The sequence below is a fragment of the Thermobia domestica genome, chromosome 1, assembly GCF_964235325.1.
Source record: "Thermobia domestica chromosome 1, izTheDome1.hap1.1, whole genome shotgun sequence".
Taxonomy (NCBI): domain Eukaryota; kingdom Metazoa; phylum Arthropoda; class Insecta; order Zygentoma; family Lepismatidae; genus Thermobia; species Thermobia domestica.
The window spans coordinates 364,925,563-364,946,832 of record NC_137454.1 but is presented as its reverse complement, the minus strand read 5'-3'; the positions used below and the strand labels follow the sequence as shown (position 1 = coordinate 364,946,832).

General features: G+C 35.6%; 1 protein-coding gene across 1 annotated transcript; it reads left to right on the top strand.

The window, feature by feature from the left end:
* The first annotated feature begins 13,657 nt into the window (after positions 1-13,657).
* LOC145682226 (uncharacterized) lies at positions 13,658-18,877 on the top strand. The gene is made up of 3 exons (XM_081753812.1): positions 13,658-14,558; positions 14,843-17,424; positions 18,071-18,877. Exons 1-3 carry the CDS (start codon positions 13,658-13,660, stop codon positions 18,875-18,877), a joined length of 4,290 nt encoding a protein of 1,429 aa, XP_081609938.1.
* The last annotated feature ends 2,393 nt before the right edge of the window (positions 18,878-21,270 follow it).

The following is a 21,270-nucleotide window of genomic DNA, read 5'->3' as shown; positions in this document are numbered from 1 at the left end:
TTTCAAACATATATAAGATAAATAGGGGGAATATGGAAAGTTTCCAAAATAAAGCTGTGTATTTCAGTAATTTATTAAACAATTGAATCAACATTTGGTAATAACAAAGCTTGTGTATTACGCCATATAAATATTAGCAAACATTAGTACATTACGCTTACTGTTTAGTACTACACGCATAATTGCGACACATGTGAAATAACCCATATTACCCATATATGGGTAATATGGGTTAGAGTGTAAGGAATATGAGCAATAGAAATACATTAACTAATTACCTCACAGTACACATACATTCTACAATAATAAGCTTTAGAACAAAAGGTAGTGACAAACATACTCATATAGGCAATATTAGGAACTCAATGGTACGAAAAAGGAACTTATAAATGAAAAATATTACATGGAACTCGTGAAATTAAAAATTCTGCCTAAGGAAACTGAGGACAGATAAACTTCTTTTTGGTTTCAAAATGAACACACGCAAAATGATACCACATCAAACATCGTGTACACTCGACCCACTTTTCTTCAATGTGATTAACATGGAACCACCCTTAGCACACTGAACATTGAGAGTCAGTGTTATTCTCAGCAACTTCGGTGTTCATCGTCTTATCTAGAGTTTTTCTCTTTTTCAGCATCAGAAAATTTTCGTCTGCTGTCAATTCTTTGGAACTGCCTACTGTACCTAAAATTTACGTGAAATGTTATATTTGTTTTACTGTATAACAGGAAATTTCCCAGCTTTGAATGTGTTGTTTTCGAGTTTTTATTTACTATTTTTCGCGCGATGGGACAGGACTCATACTTGCAAGGCTTACCCACTGTTCGACCTAATGAGCCATGTATTTGACATGTACCCTGTATCGCTTTCCCGAAACCTTTTGTCTCTTGACCATATTACCCACATACCCATATTTACCCCACGTAAATCCACGTACCCATATTTATGTTAATGGAAGTTAATGCTATCGGAGTTTCACCATTGATTTCAGCGACCGCGAAAACTATGAATTCGACACTAATATCGGTCATTTTCAACTACTTTTACATGTTCCGGTAAACGCCCCCCCCCCCGAGACCCCCTGGTTCCAATTTTGAAAAAAGGGCTTCGTCTTGATCTGGGTCCTGGCCCAAGGTACCTCTGACCAAAATTTGGTAACTCTCGGTCCACTCGTCTGGTCCCCAGGCCGCACACAGGCAGACATACAGACAAACACACAAAAAAAACTCTTTATTTTATATATATACAGGGTGGCCCAAAAGATGGTATACACCCCTGCATTGATCAAGTATAACATTCTAGTTTATTTGTTTATTTGCTTCGGCTCTTCCGAGCTTAAGATGTAAGTAAACACACATTAAGAACAAATAATAAAGAAACTAAGTCTACCCGATGGATAACAATAAGAAATGATATAAAATGTAGTACGGTACTGTATACCTATTTTTGGCTATACTGCTTGTATATATTGGCAGTGTATATATTAGCTACACTGCTTTTTTTGTTAATTCTTGGTTACTCAAAGTAGTCTCGACTGTAACCATACCATTTCTCATTGCTCAAGCAGCAACGGTTGGATTTCATGAAGAAGAAAACTGGTGTTGGAATGTATGAAATGTATGGAAAGTTGATCTGTGAATTGCCTACAAAGACAGGGAAATATACAATGGAAGTAAAGGTGACAAGAACTAAAAAGAATAGAGAAATTTGAATAATATATATGAAGATAAAATTAATGTAAATAGAAGGGTACCAAAGGAAAGGGAAAACTACTATGACAATACAGAAAACAAAGATGGGAATGATCTTTTTTTAATGAGCGAATTGCAGCCTGAGGAAGATGGAAGGAATACATTGAGGAGCAGGATGTCAGTAACAATTAACTGTATACTGTACGGCATTAAAAGGAAAAACATCGTAAACGAAAATGGCTATTCTGAAAGACAAGTTGGAAAGCATACAACAAAATGAAGGATGAAAAGGTAGGTACCTTTTGAATTTATTAAGAATACAGGAGAAGAAGAAAAAAGAAGTAATATTCGAAATTTATAATCAAATCGAGAGCGTCATCATGAGACCTCTTTCAAAGAATCAAGATTTTGTTAGCTAAGAAATCGAAATATATATGCAGACTACAGAGCTACACTAATGTAAATGCTTTAAAAAAACGAAGCACGAATTCATGGCTTTGGACCAAAGTTGTACACGAGAAAAAAGTGATTGTAGATTATACTGTTCCCCAAATGACACTCGTGGGACATTTTGGACATTTACACAGTGTTCAAAAACGTACAGCCCTCGCCCTAATAGTACGTATAACTACGTACTCCGAACAGCCACGCACGCAACAGTTCAGATTCGTAGCTAGTCGTAGAGGTCCGGAGACATAGTTGGCCAGGGAAGAAGGAATATTCTGGGTAAGAGGATGGTGGGTTCAGTTGTCGGTATGGGGACGCGCGTTGTGCTGATGAAGATAAGTGTCTAGGTAAGCTCTGAGCATAGTATTGAAACCAACACCAGGACACGACCTACTACTGATACTCCCCTGAAGAAGGCGGATATGTACTTTTTTTTTATCGAACTCTCCCTTACTAATTACCAGAAAGTCTAGTGTAGGTCACATATGACAATTGAAAAAAAAACGGCTATTTAACGGTTCACTTGTAAATTTGCATACGAGCACAGAACACTTCACTGTGTTCAAAATAGTAACTACTCTCAACACTGAGTAACATAATCTTCCATTTGCTCTCCCAACAAAGACATTCTTGGCGATGGATCATAGGATGGTAGATCATTCTTCAACAATTGATTACTTAGTATTTTCATGATCATATGGGAATCAATTTAACTTTCACCCGTCAATTTATTACTGGAGTACATTGTATAGTGACTTATGTATCTTTAAACGTTGATAAATGTTTTTCATTATGTCCAAGGTATTATCACTTTATCAGTCTATAATATTTATGCTATGAATTATGTAGCACTTAAAGTTTGAAATCTAAGACTTGAAAGAACTAGGCTTTGAAAAAATATTTCACCTCATCTCGAAAACAGGACAAGAATTATCACGTTTCTTGTCTCGTCTCGAATTTGAAAATGTAATTCTCGTCTCATGGCTCTCGTGAGAAATAGTACCTACAGTGTTCAAATAAGAGGATTTTAGATTTCACTTCTAATCAATGGTCTTTTTCCACCCTTCTATGGTCTTCCTACGGGCAACAGTATCTCTTTTGAAAGTCAATACGGAATTTGATTACTCTTCTTTTATTTCCTTGCAGTAGCGGATCCAGGGGGGGCGATCGCCCCCCAGTAGAAGAAAGTTTTCTTTTTATTTTATACATAAATAAAACCCATCTCAGAGTTTGGAGTTCTTAAAAGTGGCTCTAAGTAGCAGTATTACAATCCACCGCCCCCCCCCCAGAAGTCCGTCCTGGATCCGCCCCTGTTTTCTTGATTTATGTTTCTTACGCAGTGTTTACTGTACTGCATTCATTATTTTTAATTGTAAAGCAAATATTATTAAAATTACTTGAAAATCAATTCTTATATTTATTCTTTTGACGAGAGAATGAAATCAATTGAGTAATCCCCATTATTTTATATGGAAATATTGAAATGAATTAATTAATCTCCATTATTCATTATGGAAAATTGTAATAAATTAATAGATTTCCATTATTGTATATGGGAACTGAAACAAATTAATGGATCTCCATCATTTTATATAGAAAATTATAATGAATAAAAGTGATCTTCCTTATTTTATATTGGAAAATTGGAATGTATTAATGGGTCTCCATTGCTTTATGTGGGAAAACTGGAATAATGAATGGGATTCCCATTATTTCATATGTAAAAATTGAAAATTAATTAATCTTCAATATTTTATATGGAAAACTGGTATGTATTAATGGAATTCCATTATTGTATATGGGTAAATTAAAATAAATTAATATATCTGCGTTATTCTTTAAGGAAAATTACAATGGATTAATGGGATGTCCATTATTTTATACGGGAAAATTGAAATGAATTAATGGAATGTCCATTATTTTATATGGAAAAATTGTAATGAATTAATGTGGTTTTCATTATTTTATATAAGAAAATTGAAACTTTTTGATAGGTCTCCGTTGTTTCATTTGGGAAAGTTCGAATAAATTAATGTGATATACACTCATGTCCAAAATTACTGTCGCATGTCTATAAATATGTTGTTGTAGGTATATAATTTGATAACGAATTCGCCCGGTATTTCTTCTAATGTCGGAACTAGTATGTGTATAATCGGAAAGGACATGTATGTGGAAAATTTCATGTCAAATGAGCAGTAAATAGGTACAATAAAACGAAAATAAAACTTTCTTGTCCATTTTGCAATATTTTATTTCACTCATGATAATTTTCGAATTTATAATTCTTTTTCCTATGAGAATTACCACAAATATACATTTTCCGATTATACACATAGTATCAGTATTAGAAGTACCCTGCAAAATCATCATCAAATTATATTCTTACGAGAAGACAGTTATATATATGCGACAAGAATTTTGGACATGAGTGTACACTATTTTATGTGAAAAAGTGGAATGAATTAATGAATCTTCATTATTCTGTATGGAAAAATTGAGCGAATTAATATGATCTTCATTATTTTATGAGAAAATTGGTATGAATTAACAGGATCTCCATTATTTTATATAGGAAAATTGAAATCAATTAATGGGATCTGTATTACTTTATATGAAATATTGAAATGAATTGATGGAATCTTCATTATTATAGATTCCAAAATTCGACTCGAGATATGAAATTTCGAAGAAACAACAAACCTTCTGGAACTAATGAATTTGGAAATTCGAGGTAGCACCACAGTAGTAAGATTTAGAATGACGGAGGTCATGGACACAAAATCTAAATAATTTTGGCTTCATCTTACAGATATTCATTTATACGTGTCAATTAGTAATACCCAAGAGAAAGTACTCTAATCTAAGCAGCTAAAGCAATATTAATAGGAAGTTTTATATGTTATTACTACATTACCGTTATACGAGTTTGATTTAAAAACATATAACATGAAAACAAGTCACCAAAAAAGTTATTTATAGTATCTTAGGTACAGTAAGGGTATATGATTGTCTTTTCATTAATTATTCCTTTTTTTCGATTTTTCTCTTTTTTATAGTACGTTATGAAATAAAAGATACATGAAATCATAAAACGCAGCGAGCACGTATTTATGTAATCAAATGTATTTTATCTATTTATTTATTTATGAAGATAAAAGAGTACAAATACAGGGTGGCCCATTTTAATCTTCCCACGGACATATCTCGAAAACGGTTGCACATAAATGAACAGTACAAATACTCAAATAGAAAATGCCATGGGGCACATCGAATGGTATTATTGCGGTGTCCCCCAGGGCCGCCCTTCATAGGGGTCCAGGGCCTAAGTTAAAAATTTTAAATAGAAACATGGGGCGAGTAATACCTAGTTCGATAGATCTTCGAACACCGTTTTCATTCTATGGGCACTGGACGTTTTATCTGATACAGGTATCTTGTCTTGGTGGTCATTTTGCAAACAATGACCCATATGAGCAATTTCTTGTCACAACACTCTATAGTTTTTAAAGATCTATCAAACGAGGTGTCACTCGTGCCATGCTTCCATTTAAAATTTTGAAGTTGGGCCATGGGCGCCCATGAAGATCGGCCCTGGAGACACCGTGACAATACCATTCGATATGTTCTATGGAATTTTCTATTTGAGGTTTTATTCAGTTATTGATTTCAACCGTTTTCGTATTAGTGATACTGGGCGTTTTATCTGATACAGACATCGTGTCTTGGAGGCTATTTTAAATACGATGACCGATATGAAAAATATTTTACCACAACTCTATTTAGTGTTTGAAGGTCTATCGAACGAAATATCACTCGACCCATGTTTCCATTTGAAATTCTAAAGTTTGGCCCTGGGCCCCCATGAATGGCGGCCCTGAGAGGCACCGCGACAACACCATACGATGTGCCCCATGGCATTTCCTATTTGAGTTTTTGTTTGGTTCATTTATATTAAACTGTTTTCGAGATATTTACATGGAAAGATTAAAATGGGCCACCCTGTATAACATATGAAAAATAATAAGTTACGGAAGTTATTTATTTGGTAGGAAAACGAAAACAGAAAGAAGTGTGCGGATAAAGTAGGTTTTAAAAAAAAAACTCATACGTAAGGTTGAAAGTTGACACTAATGAAAATTGCTAAAGCGACCTCTACCCTTCAGAAACAGAGTGAAAATAATATAATTTTTTTGTTCTATCTTTGTTTCGTGTTCTTTTACACTTTTATTTGGCAATGCCCATCGGCGTCTAAATAATGTTCACGAAAGATTCCAACCAAGTAATTGTGTATATTTAGCTTGTACAGAAAGAGTGATGAAATGACAAACAACGCTGTATTTTATATAAAACAAATCTTACCATCATAAATTAAAAATTCTACTATATGTATATATTTTTTTCCATTGCTTAAATTCTAGCGTTGGTGTAACAATAAGCAAATATCTCAGTTACATACCTAATTTGAGCTACAAGAAAACATACCGGTATTCAAATCATAGATATAAATATTTAAAAAAGAAAAAACTGAATTAAATACAGAGTAATTTAAAAAATGTAACACTATTCACACAGTCACACAATGAAAAAGAAAACGTGTTGTGAGGTAGTAAAAACGTAAGTTTCCTGAGTAAATCCTGTAGTCTTTGGACTTCAAGTACTACTATATATAACATTTTGCAGCAAACATATGTTTTATAATACTTTCCGTATAAGTGTTCCATTTATACGTACTTTCCATATGAAAAATGAAATGAAAATTTTTGAGTTTTACGGTTATGCCGACTAGGCTAAAAGGAGACGCTGATGATGAGAAATGAATGAAATGGTGGAATGAAGAAAGTGAGAGGAAACGGGAGAACCCCGCGACAAACCCCACGCACACGGTGTTTGTCCACCACAAACTTCACTTGGCGGGAGCAGGAAATTTTTGATATGAGTGTATATAGACGCTAGGGATCTCATATACAGATAGAAGTACATAACATATAGCTGATGTATGTAACATACGTATATATATGTAATATAAGGAAAACTGTTAAATGTCAGACATTCTACCGCGACATGATGTAACATCTAAGTGAGAAAAAGGGATTACGTACGTAGCATATGGATAATGTATGCTCGTACAGATTTACATAGAAACTTTAAACTTAAACTTTATAAGATTGGTATTTTCAACCATAGAAATGTTTTTGAAACAGCAATTGCCAGCTATACGTCAGGTTGGATACTTCTGCTACTATCTTTGTATATACAATCTGGAAAAAAATATTGTGGAGGTAAAACACCCCTAGAGGAGTGGGAAAAGGGTGATATGTAAAAATAATCGGAAGTAACTAATATTAATCTTGATTCTATAGTTTTCAGGTTCGCTGAGGTGAATAGTGAAAACTCCAGATGCTGTTCAAGTCCAATATAGCCGCTATCATCAAGAGGGTTGGAGAAACGTGAAATATAATATGTTCAAAATGACCCGTATTAGTGTTAAACTTATAGTTTTCGGGGTCGCTAAGGTGATTGGTGACAGTCCGAATGACATTTGAGCCCAGATCTAGTCAAAAAAAAGTGTTAGCTGGTCAATATTTTCCCCTTATAATCACTATACTTTTCTCTAGTGGTGGGCACAAAAACAAGTCTTTCGGTTCCCGACATTTTTAGGAAAACTGAAACCAGTTTTTGAACCGTGGAGTATACTTTGCGCCCGTAGATTTAGCGCCCACATATAATATCGTGTACTCAGCGCCCAGAAAATATTTGATGCTTATCAGTGTGCTAGGGTTGACCAAAGAGAGAACTAGTTTATATGTATAAATGTAGTTTCGTATTCAAATCATCTATCCCATCCCCTCTCTTTTGACGACTAAAGAACAAAATTTTTCACTTGAAAGATCCTGCTATACTTCCTGCACAATTGTCATGTCACTTTTAAAACCCCTTAGGCAAGTTGAAAGAAATGTGTTCTTTTCTTCCTCTCCTGTTCACCACCGTCAGCTCTAACACTCTGACTTTTCATGTACATCTGTAATTACGTACAATTTAATTACGACTTAAGAGCATTACCATATCACCTATGAGATTTTCATATGTGGATGTGAATTCATGTGCTAGTGTTATTTTAAAATTTATATAGTTTTAAATAATAATAATTACACGCACCTTAATGCAAATACTACGAGTACTGCATCAAAAACAGCAATTATTTATGCACATTACATAACTTAATTTCCTATCGTAAATACAGGGTGTCAGGGGGCAAAATTCAACTGCCAAAATTTGCTGGGTAATTCTTTATATCAAATGAAAATAAAACGTTCTAATAAACATGTATCATAGAACGACTCCTTTCAGTGTTATAAGCCGCCCTAAACGCAATCAATTACATTTTAAACCCTAGTTTGAAAATAATGGAACATATCGCAAGTAGTTAAAGAAATCCGGCAAGAACTAGTATTTCCTCTATCTAAATATCCATACAAGGATATACTTTTAACCCTAGGACTACCAGGTGAGTCCATTGCACTCGTACGCATACTTTCTTTAATAATTACTAAGGCTTAGTAAGTATTGAGATTCTATGACATTTCCCTGGTTGTGTTCTTGTGTGTGTTATTTAAGTATTTTTTTTTTCATTTCCGTGAGTCAAGTGATAGTTTTTAAAATGTATAGCATTGGGTACCGAGTGGGGCCATTAAACTCCAGCCTTAATGCAGAAATATGAGGATGGATTCAGTATAGATTGAGATTGTGGCTCGTAGCGGAGTTAACGTTCTGATAATCTTCTAACTGTTCTAATGAAGTCAGATATAACATATTGCAACTTTATATGTTATTATGTAGTTTGATTGATTTAATTATTTGCAATTTTGCTTATTTTAGTAGCAGCTTTACTTATATAAAGTCTCTTGTCAGAAGCATAATTGTTGCTTTTGTCTATCAAACTGTATTAATTTTCCATTGTATGCAGTTGCGTATTTAGTGGCAGTTTCCGGGGATCTGGACTCCCAAGCCCCAACATTTTTAAAAGTTGCTAGAATAAAACCTAAATTTGCGCTTTCAGTCTCCATATTGACAAAAAAAAAAAAGTTTTCCGGAGGAGGACACTGACCCCCCCCCCTTCAATAGAAATCGTGGCTTTGCCACTGATTGTATGTAAAGTTTTGTTTATTATTAGTGTGTTTTGACTATTGCACGTGGTATATTAACAGATCACTAACAATACACGTCACTGTTGATGGTAGAGGAGGAATATTTTTGGTAAATCAATAAACGATGAAGAAATTGATTCCCGACAGACGATAAGATATTAGCAGACATATACAAATGCAACTGAAGTTTCTTGTTCAGGTACCGATATTGAAATGAGACGTTGAGTAGTTTTCTTAATCAGAGGATTGGTTAGAAGTTTGAAGCGTAGTACCTATAGCTAATGCAAAAGGCAAAACTCCGGAGAAAAGCGATCCTACAAGGGCTGCCTTATGTTTTGATGCCAACATCGGCGCTATTAGAATACCTGATAACGAATTGTTCCTAATTCGTGAAGTTGCAGATTCTTCACACACTGCAATATAATTTTATTCTTATATATAATATGACTGTAGACGAACAACTTCTCATTTTTTGGGTGCGCTGTCTCTTTTGACAATATATACCCATTAAGATCAGCCATTTTACAATTGCAAAACACAATGTACAACTATATCCTGAAGTGGTCACTTCTAGAGCGGAGGAAAATACTCAAAGTTATCATATATTACAACACAACAAAATCAGACGTTCACACTAACAATCATATGGTTCGCCGTTATACCACGAAACAATGAACAAAATGGCCTATGACAGTATTTTACATAACTGATGTAAGTGGACTCAACACTTATGGTATTGTGTCATCAAATCGTAATTTCAAAAGAGAAACAGACATTAAAAAAGTTTGAAATGCCGTAAATTCTTCATTTCGTCTGGTTAGCAGTTCGCCAACGTTGAGAAAAAATCACGGAGAATGGAAGCTTCCCAGTATACTGAAGAGGAACAGTCTAAGAAATTCTCTCCAGCAAAGAGGGAGCACAAAACAAGAACTTTCTGCCGCAAATGCAAGCTATATGAATGTACTGACATGTAATATTTTCCAAATGTAACATTCCGATTTTGATAAAATTTGGCAGGTAGATATTACACATGAAATAAACATACGTGTTTTTTTTCTTTTCTGAGGAAAACTGTTTTAAGGGGTAAAAGCCCCCACCCAAAATTTGGAGAAATTTGAGGCCGGAAAGACAAGAAGAAGAAGTTAGTCGAAGTGAATGAAATTGTTCACAGATATTATAAACGTTAAATGATGGAATATGTGTTTCGTACTTTCCCGGGAAAAATGGTTGGGTGGGGCACAGACCTCTTCAAACCTTTGATCTCGAAATATCAAAAGCGCTAATAACAGTACGTTAAACATGCCTAAAGGACATGGAGAATTGTAAGGAAATTTTGGGTAGGGACAATATAGAAAAAATAAATGAACACTTCTTTCTTATTTCCTGCAGAAAAAATGTTTTTAGGGGCAAAAGTCTCCACCGAAAATTTTGAAATTGACGACCGAAAGGCATGAAGAAGTAGACCGAAATGAACGAAATCGTGTGCATATATTGTAGACCTAAAATGACAGAATATTGTGTTGCATTTTTCTGGAAAAGATGGTTGGGTGGGGTACAGACCCCTTCAAACATTTAATCACGACTTATCAAAGTGTTCATTAGTATAGTGAAAAGTACCTAAAACGACATGGAGAATTGTAACGAAACTGTGTTTAGAGACAATACGCAAAAAAATATACGAATACGTGTTTTTAGTTTCTGCGGAAAAACTGTGGTGTGACTAAATTCCCTCCGAAAAAAAAGTAATTATTACCGCAGAAGCGCAGGTAGTTTTCATAGGAAAATACGACACGTATTCTCTCATTTTACGTCTACAATATTTGTGGACATTTTCATTTATTACAGTATATTTCTTTCTGGGCTCGTGGAGTTGAATTTCGTATTTTTAGGAGGGGGGCTCTTTGTCACACTTTTGTTTTTCTGCACAAAATCAAAAACACGTAATCATTTCTTTTCTTTTCTTTTCTTTTCTTTCTTTCTTTATTTATTTTTGCGTACTGTTCCTACACAAACTATCGTTGCAATTATGTCCAACCGTTTTTTCCAGGAAAATACGAAACATCTATTCCTTCGTTTTACATTTATAGCATCTGTGCACAATATTATTCACTTCGGTTCACTTCTTGCCTTTCGGGACTCAAATTTCAAAATTTTGGGTGGGGGCTTTTGCCCCCTAAAACTATTTTTCCGCTGAAAAGAAAAAAAAAACATGCATTCGTTTATTTCATGTGTAATATCTACCTGCTAAATTTTATCAAAATCGGAGTGTTACACTTGGGAAGTGTTACATGTGAGAACAGCAGAATTGTATGAGAAGAGTCTTTGGGAAATTATACTGTAACTCGTTACAATACAATAAAACAATTACCTATGAATAATTAATTTTTAAATTTTGTTACGCAGAAATAAATTTCCTTCTTGCAAATTTTAATATTATATTTCTGAATAGTGTTTTGCTTCATAATAAAACGTTCCTTTTGCGAAAAAAGAAAAGGTTTGTATTTAGTTTTACGTTCCATGGTTTTGCCGGGTCGGCTAAGGAAGACTTGAATTTACTGATTATAGTGGAACCCGAACCACTTTGGTCACTCAATGCTCTCCCACCAGGAATCGAACCTTGAACCTCATACGCCAAAGGCTTGCGTGCTTGCCACTAGACCAGCGGGGAGGGATAAAACAAACAAATATTGGAATATGTAAATTAAATTCACAACCAGACGTGGGTAGTGAGGGAAGTCGTAATCCAAAGCGTCCCAGACAAGTCATACGAACACGAAGTACATACTGCAGCAGTTGGGATTGGCGAATTTTTACAGGGAGAATGAGAAAGTCCGATTTCTATGGAATAGTGGACGGATTTGTTTTCCTTCTCTCTGACAAGGGTCAGAAGTGATGGATTACTTACAGCAAATCGTACCAGAAGAAACTGAAGAATTCCTAATTTATTTTGATCAACATTACGTATCAGGTAGTCTCTGGAGTATGCGACTTTCATCTTATGGTGATCTTATGATTCGATTTCTTTGCTAGCCTCTTTTGTTTCCTCGCAACATACCCGTTCATATAGCAACATTATAGAAAGAGACACGAACGAGTAAATTGACAGAAGCTTCGAATTTGAAATTCCAAAAGGTTGAACCTGTTCATCCTTCCTTGTGGATGGACATTGCAAAAGGATGAGGCCATGGTTTCAACTGCATCGAACAAGAGTAGCGAGATGAATTACCGAAGAAGAGGGTAAAATGGAAGACGATTAACCTTCAAAGGCGCTCGTTCAACTTAGTGATGGATTATTCACAAGGTAACGCCATGCTCGTTCAATATCTGATTGGAATTGATTACTGCATAAGGCTGTAACTTTAGGGTATAATGTGTACAATAAGGTTCGTAGAGCGATTAACTTATTGGTTCGTAAAGTAACGTTCTTTTTATTAGAGAACGTTACGTTGTTTTTCAGTGCTTGTAGTGTATGATATCAATTGCTTAACTATATACATTTATATTACGCATAAAGTTGTGAAATATGTATCAGACTTAATGCGGCTAGCTTGTTAGATGTTTTTTTTTTCTGAAACTATGTAATACCATATGTGTTGTTTTTTTTTTATTTATTTGTGTGTATTCATTTAATTGACATATTTCTATCTTGCTAGTTGGAAACAGTGCAGTGTTAAAAATGTGCAGTGTGGAACCAAGCAGCAAGCAGAATTTCCCATAATTGCAATCAAAACAGTTCATACGCATCAAAGACAATTAATTACCAGTTTAATCAGTACATTAATGCAAGTAGTTCATTGATTTCTATATATATAAATGCAACAGTTATTGTAAATACCAAAAACATAATTATTAGTATCATAGCAATGTATGTTGTATAAAGACTTGTTTACAGCAAAGCAATAATGCATGTAGTCATTGTAGTGTGAATATTTTATATCTGTAATAAATTCATAGTATAAAAATAACAAGGCCAAATCTTAGAATCAGCGTTAATAATACAGTCCACAAGGTGTTGTAGCAATACCTTAAATCACATACAAAAATTTTTGGTCCTCCGTTTCCAGATTTGGCATTTACGTAAAGTCAGCAATAAAGCATGCATTAAAAACAAAGTGAACGAAACAGTGACAGTTACAGCTCAGATTCAGTGACAAGTGTGAATAGTGTGACAATGACAACAATAAAGTAATATAAATTTAATTTAGCATAACAAAAGAACAAGTTCCAGTGATAATAATAAAAACAGGTAGTGATTTGTGACAGTAACAAGAGGGAAGTGAGTACTTCGTCACCGTTTTACTTCTGTTACAGTGTTTCCAAACGCACATATTTTGCATAATCAATAAAATTAATTATCTTACACAATGGAAAAAAGGGAAATTCAGAAACTTATCAAACAGAAAGGTAACATCAAAGGACAGCTTACACGTATGGAAAAGTTCGTTAGTACATTTAACGAAACACAAAATATAGGTGAAACTACAACGAGGCTTGAACATTTAACAGAATTGTGGACAAGGTTTGACGACATCCAGACTACACTCGAGTTAGAAGATGAAGGTAGTGTTCAAGAAACTGAACGCGAAGAAATTGAAGCTAGGTATTATAGTTTAAAGGCAAATATGCAACAATTAGTCAATGAACGATCAAATAAAGGGACATTCAAAGAAAATAGTACACACACTGGTCAGAATCATTCGGAGGGGAATAGCGCAGATAATCTAAAACTGCCAACTATTTCATTACCTACCTTTGACGGAAAATACGAGGGTTGGTTAGCATTTTCAGAAAACTTTAAATTGTTGGTTCATAGCAATTCTAAATTGCAACCTGTTCAAAAACTTCACTACTTATTATCGGCACTTAAGGCAGAAGCATTTGAATTAATAAGAAATCTTCCAGTTTCGCAAGAGAACTATGACGTAGCATGGAAGTTATTACAGGAAAGATACGAAAATAAACGTATGATTGCAGGAACTCACATAAGGGAAATCTTACACATTCAGGCAATACACAAGGAAAATGCAAGGGAGTTACGTCAGTTCATAAACACATTTTCCAGCAATTTTCATGCACTGAAAGCATTTAACTTACAAGTACCACTAGAAGAGGCATTATTGAGTCAATTGCTAGTAGAAAGAATGGATTTTCAAACACGTAGAGAATGGGAATTAAAACAAAATAATCAATCTTTCCAGCCATTAGCAGAGTTACTTTCTTTTCTAGAACATAAATGTCAGGCGCTAGAAAATATGAAATCCAAAGGTAATGAGTCACACCAAGATGAAATAAAATCAAAGGGTAACAGTCGACCCAAAAAGGCACAATCTTATTTATCGACAAACATCACACAATGCATCTTCTGTAAGCAAATGCATAAAATATTTCAGTGTCCGTCATTCATAAAGGCTACGTTGAGAGAAAAACAGAACTGTCTTAAGAAAAATAACCTGTGTTTCAATTGTCACATCCCTCTCACAGTTCACGTAAATGTCGGGCTAGTACGTGTAAAAAATGTGGAAAGAAACATAACACTCTCTTACATACAGACATTAAGGTCAATCAAGGTTCTCTAAGTAATACCACCAGTAATAAAGAACAAGTAGGTGACGAGACATCAAAGACCACCAATTCAAATTCAGGTGTTAATGCCAGTTCGAATCAAATTGAAAGTCAAGGTTCATATCACAGTGCAAGGGTTAAATATAAAACTCAAGTGTTATTAGCTACAGCGTTAGTGAACGTTAGGGACAATATTGGTCGAGTGCATACATGTAGAGCGTTACTAGACGGTGGGTCACAGTCGAACTTCATCTCGGAACATATGGTACAAATGTGTAAATTACGTAAAGAGAAGGTACATATCCCACTGCAAGGAATAAATGGCACGGGGTCTGAAATAACGCATATTACCTCTTTAGACGTTGAATCCAGAGTAAGTCAATATAAGGTAAGAATGACATGTGCAGTATTGCCACGCATTACAGGTGATCTACCTTCATCAGAATTTTCAATTCAAGAGTGGAACATACCCAATACTATAAGACTTGCTGATCCAACATTCAACATCCCAAATAAAATAGATCTCCTAATTGGTGCAGAATTATTTTTAAATCTTCTGCGTCCAGAACGAGTTGTCCTTCATCACAGTCTCCCCACGCTGCAGAATACACAATTAGGATGGATCTTGTCAGGACCAATACATCATTCATCATCTGAGTCACCCAGTCTTATCACATGTTTCTCACGCACCTCTGACAGTTTAGATGAGCAGTTACACCAATTTTGGAAGCTAGAAGAAGTCACGTGTCCTCTCTCAAAGGAAGAAGCAGCATGTGAAGAGCATTTTGTTCAAAACACTTCAAGAGATCCAAGTGGCAAATTCATCGTTCGCCTTCCATTTCGCACAGAAGAAGTACAGCTAGGTAACTCTTTGCAAACAGCGACAACAAGACTTCAACATCTTGAAAGAAGATTCACAAAACAATCTGAATGGAGAAATGAATACATCTCTTTCATGCAAGAATATGAACAATTAGGACACATGGAGCAAATCAATGAAAATCAAACTACACAAGGGTCATACTACATTCCACATCATGCAGTCATGAAGGAGTCAAGTACAACAACCAAACTCCGCGTAGTATTTGACTTTTCTGCAAAAACAACAAATGGAATTTCATTAAACAATATGCTATTAGTTGGACCGACTATTCAACAGGATTTGCAATCAATCATTCTACGGTTCAGAACTCATCAAATTGCATTTTCAGCAGATATTGAAAAAATGTACAGGTGCATTGAAGTACATCCTGAAGATCAAAGGTATCAACATATTCTATGGAGAGAATCAACAGATCAGCCAGTAAAGGAATACAAATTAAAAACGGTCACCTATGGAGCAGCTTCATCTCCATTCTTGGCAACGAGAGTACTTCAAGAATTAGCAACCAGTGAACAGTTAAAATATGCCAAGGCATCAGAAATCCTACGCAGAGACTTCTACGTAGATAACTGTTTATCAGGTTGTGATAATCTTAATGAAGCAATACAATTGCAATCAGATCTCATAGCATTACTCAAAACAGGCAACTTCAATCTCAGAAAATGGTCATCAAACAGTGACATACTAATGAAACAATTACCAACGGAGTACAGAGAACAAAACTCATCTGTAAGCTTTGAAAATGGAGATAACATCAAAACATTGGGAATCGTATGGTGTCCAAGCTCAGATATATTCTTGATATCTTACAAACCTCTAGAGGAGATGCAGCGAACAATAAGTCAAGGTGTAACCAAACGTCAGGCTGCTTCTCACATTTCATCTATCTTTGATCCAATTGGCTTAGTCAGTCCAATAGTCATTGCCTACAAAATATTCCTACAGAAACTTTGGAAGGAAGGATTAAAGTGTGACGAGCAACTACCAGCTCATTTGCACAAACAATGGATACAATTGTGTAACCAGTTAGATAACCTAAAACATATCAAAGTCAGTCGGCTAGTCGTGGCAAAGAGCAATCTAATTGACATTCAGCTACATGGATTTGCAGATGCATCACAGAATGCTTATGGAGCCTGTCTATATATACGTTCAGTAAATGACAAAGGCGAAATATCGGTTCATCTACTATGTTCCAAATCTAAGGTAGCTCCTATAAGGCAAGTAACAATTCCAAGATTAGAATTATGTGCTGCTCTATTATTGGCTTCATTAGTACACAAAGTAATGCCAATTCTCAATCTGAACATTTCATCCATTCACCTTTGGACTGATTCAACGATAGTACTTGCATGGCTAGCATCACCGTCCACTCGCTGGAAACAATTTGTGGCTAATAGAGTAGCAAAAATCCAAGAATACACCAACATTAATAATTGGAAGCACATTTCCTCTTCAGAAAATCCAGCTGATATGATATCTCGAGGTACAACAGTGCATCAACTGACACAAGCTCAATTCTGGTGGCATGGACCTCCATGTTTGCAAGAACCAGAAGAAATATGGCCGTCAGAAGCTGTAGTAATGGAAGAAAATGCAATGATCGAACAAAGGAAAACTATTCTATTAGTAACGACTGATAATGGTACAACACAAGTCATCTCAAAATTTTCGAAGTTGGAGAAAGTAATCAGAGTATTCGCATATTGTCTTCGTTTCATTAACAATATTAAGATTCCAAGAAGAAAGTTATCGGCGAATTATCAGTAGAAGAAACAAGAAAGACACTTCTTACTCTCATCAAACTTGTACAGCAGCAGTGTCTTGATAGAGAAATCAAGTGCCTCAAGTCAAATCAAGAATTACCAAAACAAAGCAAAATTCGCAACTTACATCCGTTCTTAGACCACCAGGGTATATTAAGAGTTGGTGGACGTTTAGAAGAAAGCGACTTAACATATGATACAAAACATCCCATTATCTTACCGCAGGATCATCACTTGACTAAATTGATCATAATCGATGAACACAAGAGACTGCTTCATGCAAACTTTCAATTGTTGAATGCGTCATTGAGACAACGTTATTGGATTATTAGGTCAAAGCAGATAATCAAACGAACAATACATGAATGCTTAATTTGCTTCAAGCTGAATTGCAAGGCAACATCCCAACTCATGGGTCAATTGCCTAAAAATAGACTTCAAACATCACGTCCGTTTTTAAATGTCGGTGTAGATTACTGTGGGCCTTTCCACATAAAGGCTGGACTAGTTAGAAGCCGAACCACGTTAAGGCATACGTAGCAGTATTCGTTTGCTTTAACACAAAGGCAATACATCTAGAAATAGTAAATGGGTGTACAACACAAGCATTTATAGCAGCCCTTCGACGTTTCACAGGTCGTCGAGGAAAATGTTTGACCATTCACAGTGATAATGGTACCACCTTCGTTGGAGCCAAAAACGAACTACAAGAGTTACAAGCATTGTTCCAGTCTGAAGATTTTAAGGAGAAAATTGCTACACACGCAACGACGGAAGAATTCACATGGTCTTTTATTCCTCCAATGTCTCCACATTTTGGCGGACTGTGGGAAGCTGCAGTAAAGTCCTTCAAATACCATTTTAAACGTATAGCTGGTAATGCATTACTCACATATGAAGAATTCAATACTCTAGTAATTCAAATCGAGGCATGCTTAAACTCAAGACCAATCACTACATTGTCAAATGATCCTCAAGACTTATCATATTTATCACCAGGACATTTCCTCATAGGAGTACCCTTGACAAGTTTTCCAGAGCCAAATTTGACAGAAGTGAAAGAAGGCAGTTTATCACGGTGGCAGAGAATTCAACAAATGCTTCATCAATTATGGAAACGCTGGCAAGCAGACTATCTCACGTCATTGCAGCAAAGACAAAAGTGGTTTTCCAAACAGTGCAACATTGTTCCAGGCATGGTGATTCTACTCAAAGAAGATAATCAACCACCTCTTCATTGGAAATTGGGAATAATTGAACAAGTGTTTCCAGGACGTGACGGAATTGTACGTGTTGTAAACGTGCGCACATCATCAGGAACATATAAACGTTCCATCAGTAAAGTTATTCCTCTTCCTTGTGAAAAATTTTGATTGTACCAATCAACGGGGGGGGGGGGGGAGTATGTTGAGGTTTTTTTATTTATTTGTGTGTATTCATTTAATTGACATATTTCTATCTTGCTAGTTGGAAACAGTGCAGTGTTAAAAATGTGCAGTGTGGAACCAAGCAGCAAGCAGAATTTCCCATAATTGTAATCAAAACAGTTCATACGCATCAAAGACAATTAATTACCAGTTTAATCAGTACATTAATGCAAGTAGTTCATTGATTTCTATATATATAAATGCAACAGTTATTGTAAATACCAAAAACATAATTATTAGTATCATAGCAATGTATGTTGTATAAAGACTTGTTTACAGCAAAGCAATAATGCATGTAGTCATTGTAGTGTGAATATTTTATATCTGTAATAAATTCATAGTATAAAAATAACAAGGCCAAATCTTAGAATCAGCGTTAATAATACAGTCCACAAGGTGTTGTAGCAATACCTTAAATCACATACACTATGATAATTTGACTTTTTCTTTTTTGGTATCGAAACCGATGTTGTTATATAGTCAGAGTTACCATATGTCAGGTTTTTACCGGGACAGTCCCGGTTTGAAAGCTCTTGAAATGAAATGAAATCTTTGAATTTTACATCCCACGATTAAGGAAATAGGAGTAGGATAGAGAAGACGGTGATTGTGAGAATGAATGAAATGGTGGAATGAAGAAAGTGAGAGAAAACGAGAGAACTCGGAGTTTATCCATGCACGCAGCGTCTGACTACCACAAAGCCCATTTGACGCAAGATGGGATAAAACCAGGGATCCCATGAACCAGATGTGAGTGTTTCTACCACTGAACCACCGTGACCTCCATGAAGACTCTTATCCCGGTGTTTCGCCAGTTTACATTTTGTCCCGGTTCTCAGTCGTGAGAATATGTTCACCGTTTTTTGTATGCCTTATCCTCATTGCGGTATTGTAGATTACGTCTGTTTTACATAGTTTTCACATTAAAAGCTAAATATGTAACCTTAGTGGTAAAATGAACTGGACATCCCTGATTGTGAGATAAAATCAATATAAAATTCCTTCTGTGAGCCAGAAACACTGGCCGCTAAGTCTACGGGCGCTACATGCACGGAACCTTTTTGAACATTTTCAAGAAACAGTTTTTCTTCAAAACTGGTTCTGTTTTCTCCAAAGCCGGTTTTAGTTTTTCCAAAACTGGTTCTATATGTGACCAGAATAATGTTTCGTTCTCCGGAAACCGATTCCGTCTCCACAGATGTAGTTTTATGTGTTCGGTGGAAACCGAACCGGTTTTTTGAGAAAACCGAACAGGTGTTGGAGAAAACCGAAATGTCTTTTTTTCCGGATTTCGGGTTTTCTTGAAACCGGTTTCCGGTTTGTACAAAAACTGTTTTTTCTCATCACTACTTTTTCTCTTCTATCGTCGTGGTCTCGGATTCGATTCCCTGTGGGAGCACTCGGTCGGAACGCTGTAAAAGCCTTTTCAGGCCAGGCATCCTGAGTGAGGTTTTCGTCAATCACAGTAGCCAAATGGCGGGATGGTAGCTAACATGATGGTTCCCTCCCCATTTCTTTTTTCTCTTCCCCGCCTTCCCAGGTTACGTGATGATCGAGAACTTCATTCCTCATGCGAGACATGCTAAAATGGCCATAGATGCCAAAGGCCCAGAAATCTAATAATAATCTTCTATCGTCGCTCGAAAATAATCAACGTGTATTCTTGTAAGAAATAAGAGAAAATAATATTTTCCTTTGTTCTATTTAAAAGAAAACAATCTCTGATTTTTTTCCTCTTGACTGTACAAGAAGCATTTGGTTACTTTTGTGCTTGCCGTAATTTTTTTTTTTTTTTTGTATCAATCCATTTTCTTACGTCATCGTATCTCCAGTAGCAGTCATAAGGGATGTAGGTTGTCAAATATGATATACGTACAGAGTAGTTGGATGCTGTATAATCAATATATGAAGAAAAATATTTTCACATACTTCTGTACTCCAGCGGAACTTCAGTTTTCTGTTGTTTTCTTTTTTTAATTTCTAAAAACAAAACATAAAAAAAAGTACCGAAGAAAACAAAGCATCCATTTGACTGACACTCCCTCATGCTTGCACATGCATGTTGCTGTTTCTTGGCTGACAGTTTGTGACGTCTGGCGGCCGGCAGAAAGCGAGAGTCAAATCCTGCTGGGAAACTCGGCAGGGCGCTGGTTCTGATCCCATCAAATCCCTCATCCCCCCCCCCCCAAAGAAACTTGTTTTCAATCCTTCACGACCTTTTTCCCAACCAACTCTTACATCATCCATCCTTTAGTAGCACTGAAGCCAAAGAGTTCCCTGGACAAAGTAAAAATGAATTATTATCAAGATAATATTGTTAAAGCTCTTGTTTTATGTTT

What these genes read in the sequence shown, in the direction of transcription:
- LOC145682226 (XM_081753812.1), top strand. Translation starts at nt 13,658, where the DNA reads ATGGAAAAAAGGGAAATTCAGAAACTTATCAAACAGAAAGGTAACATC. An exon ending in AGAAAATATGAAATCCAAAG is followed by an intron (nt 14,559 to 14,842) that starts GTAATGAGTCAC and finishes TCTTACATACAG; the next exon opens with ACATTAAGGTCAATCAAGGT. An exon ending in AATTTTCGAAGTTGGAGAAA is followed by an intron (nt 17,425 to 18,070) that starts GTAATCAGAGTA and finishes TTTAACACAAAG; the next exon opens with GCAATACATCTAGAAATAGT.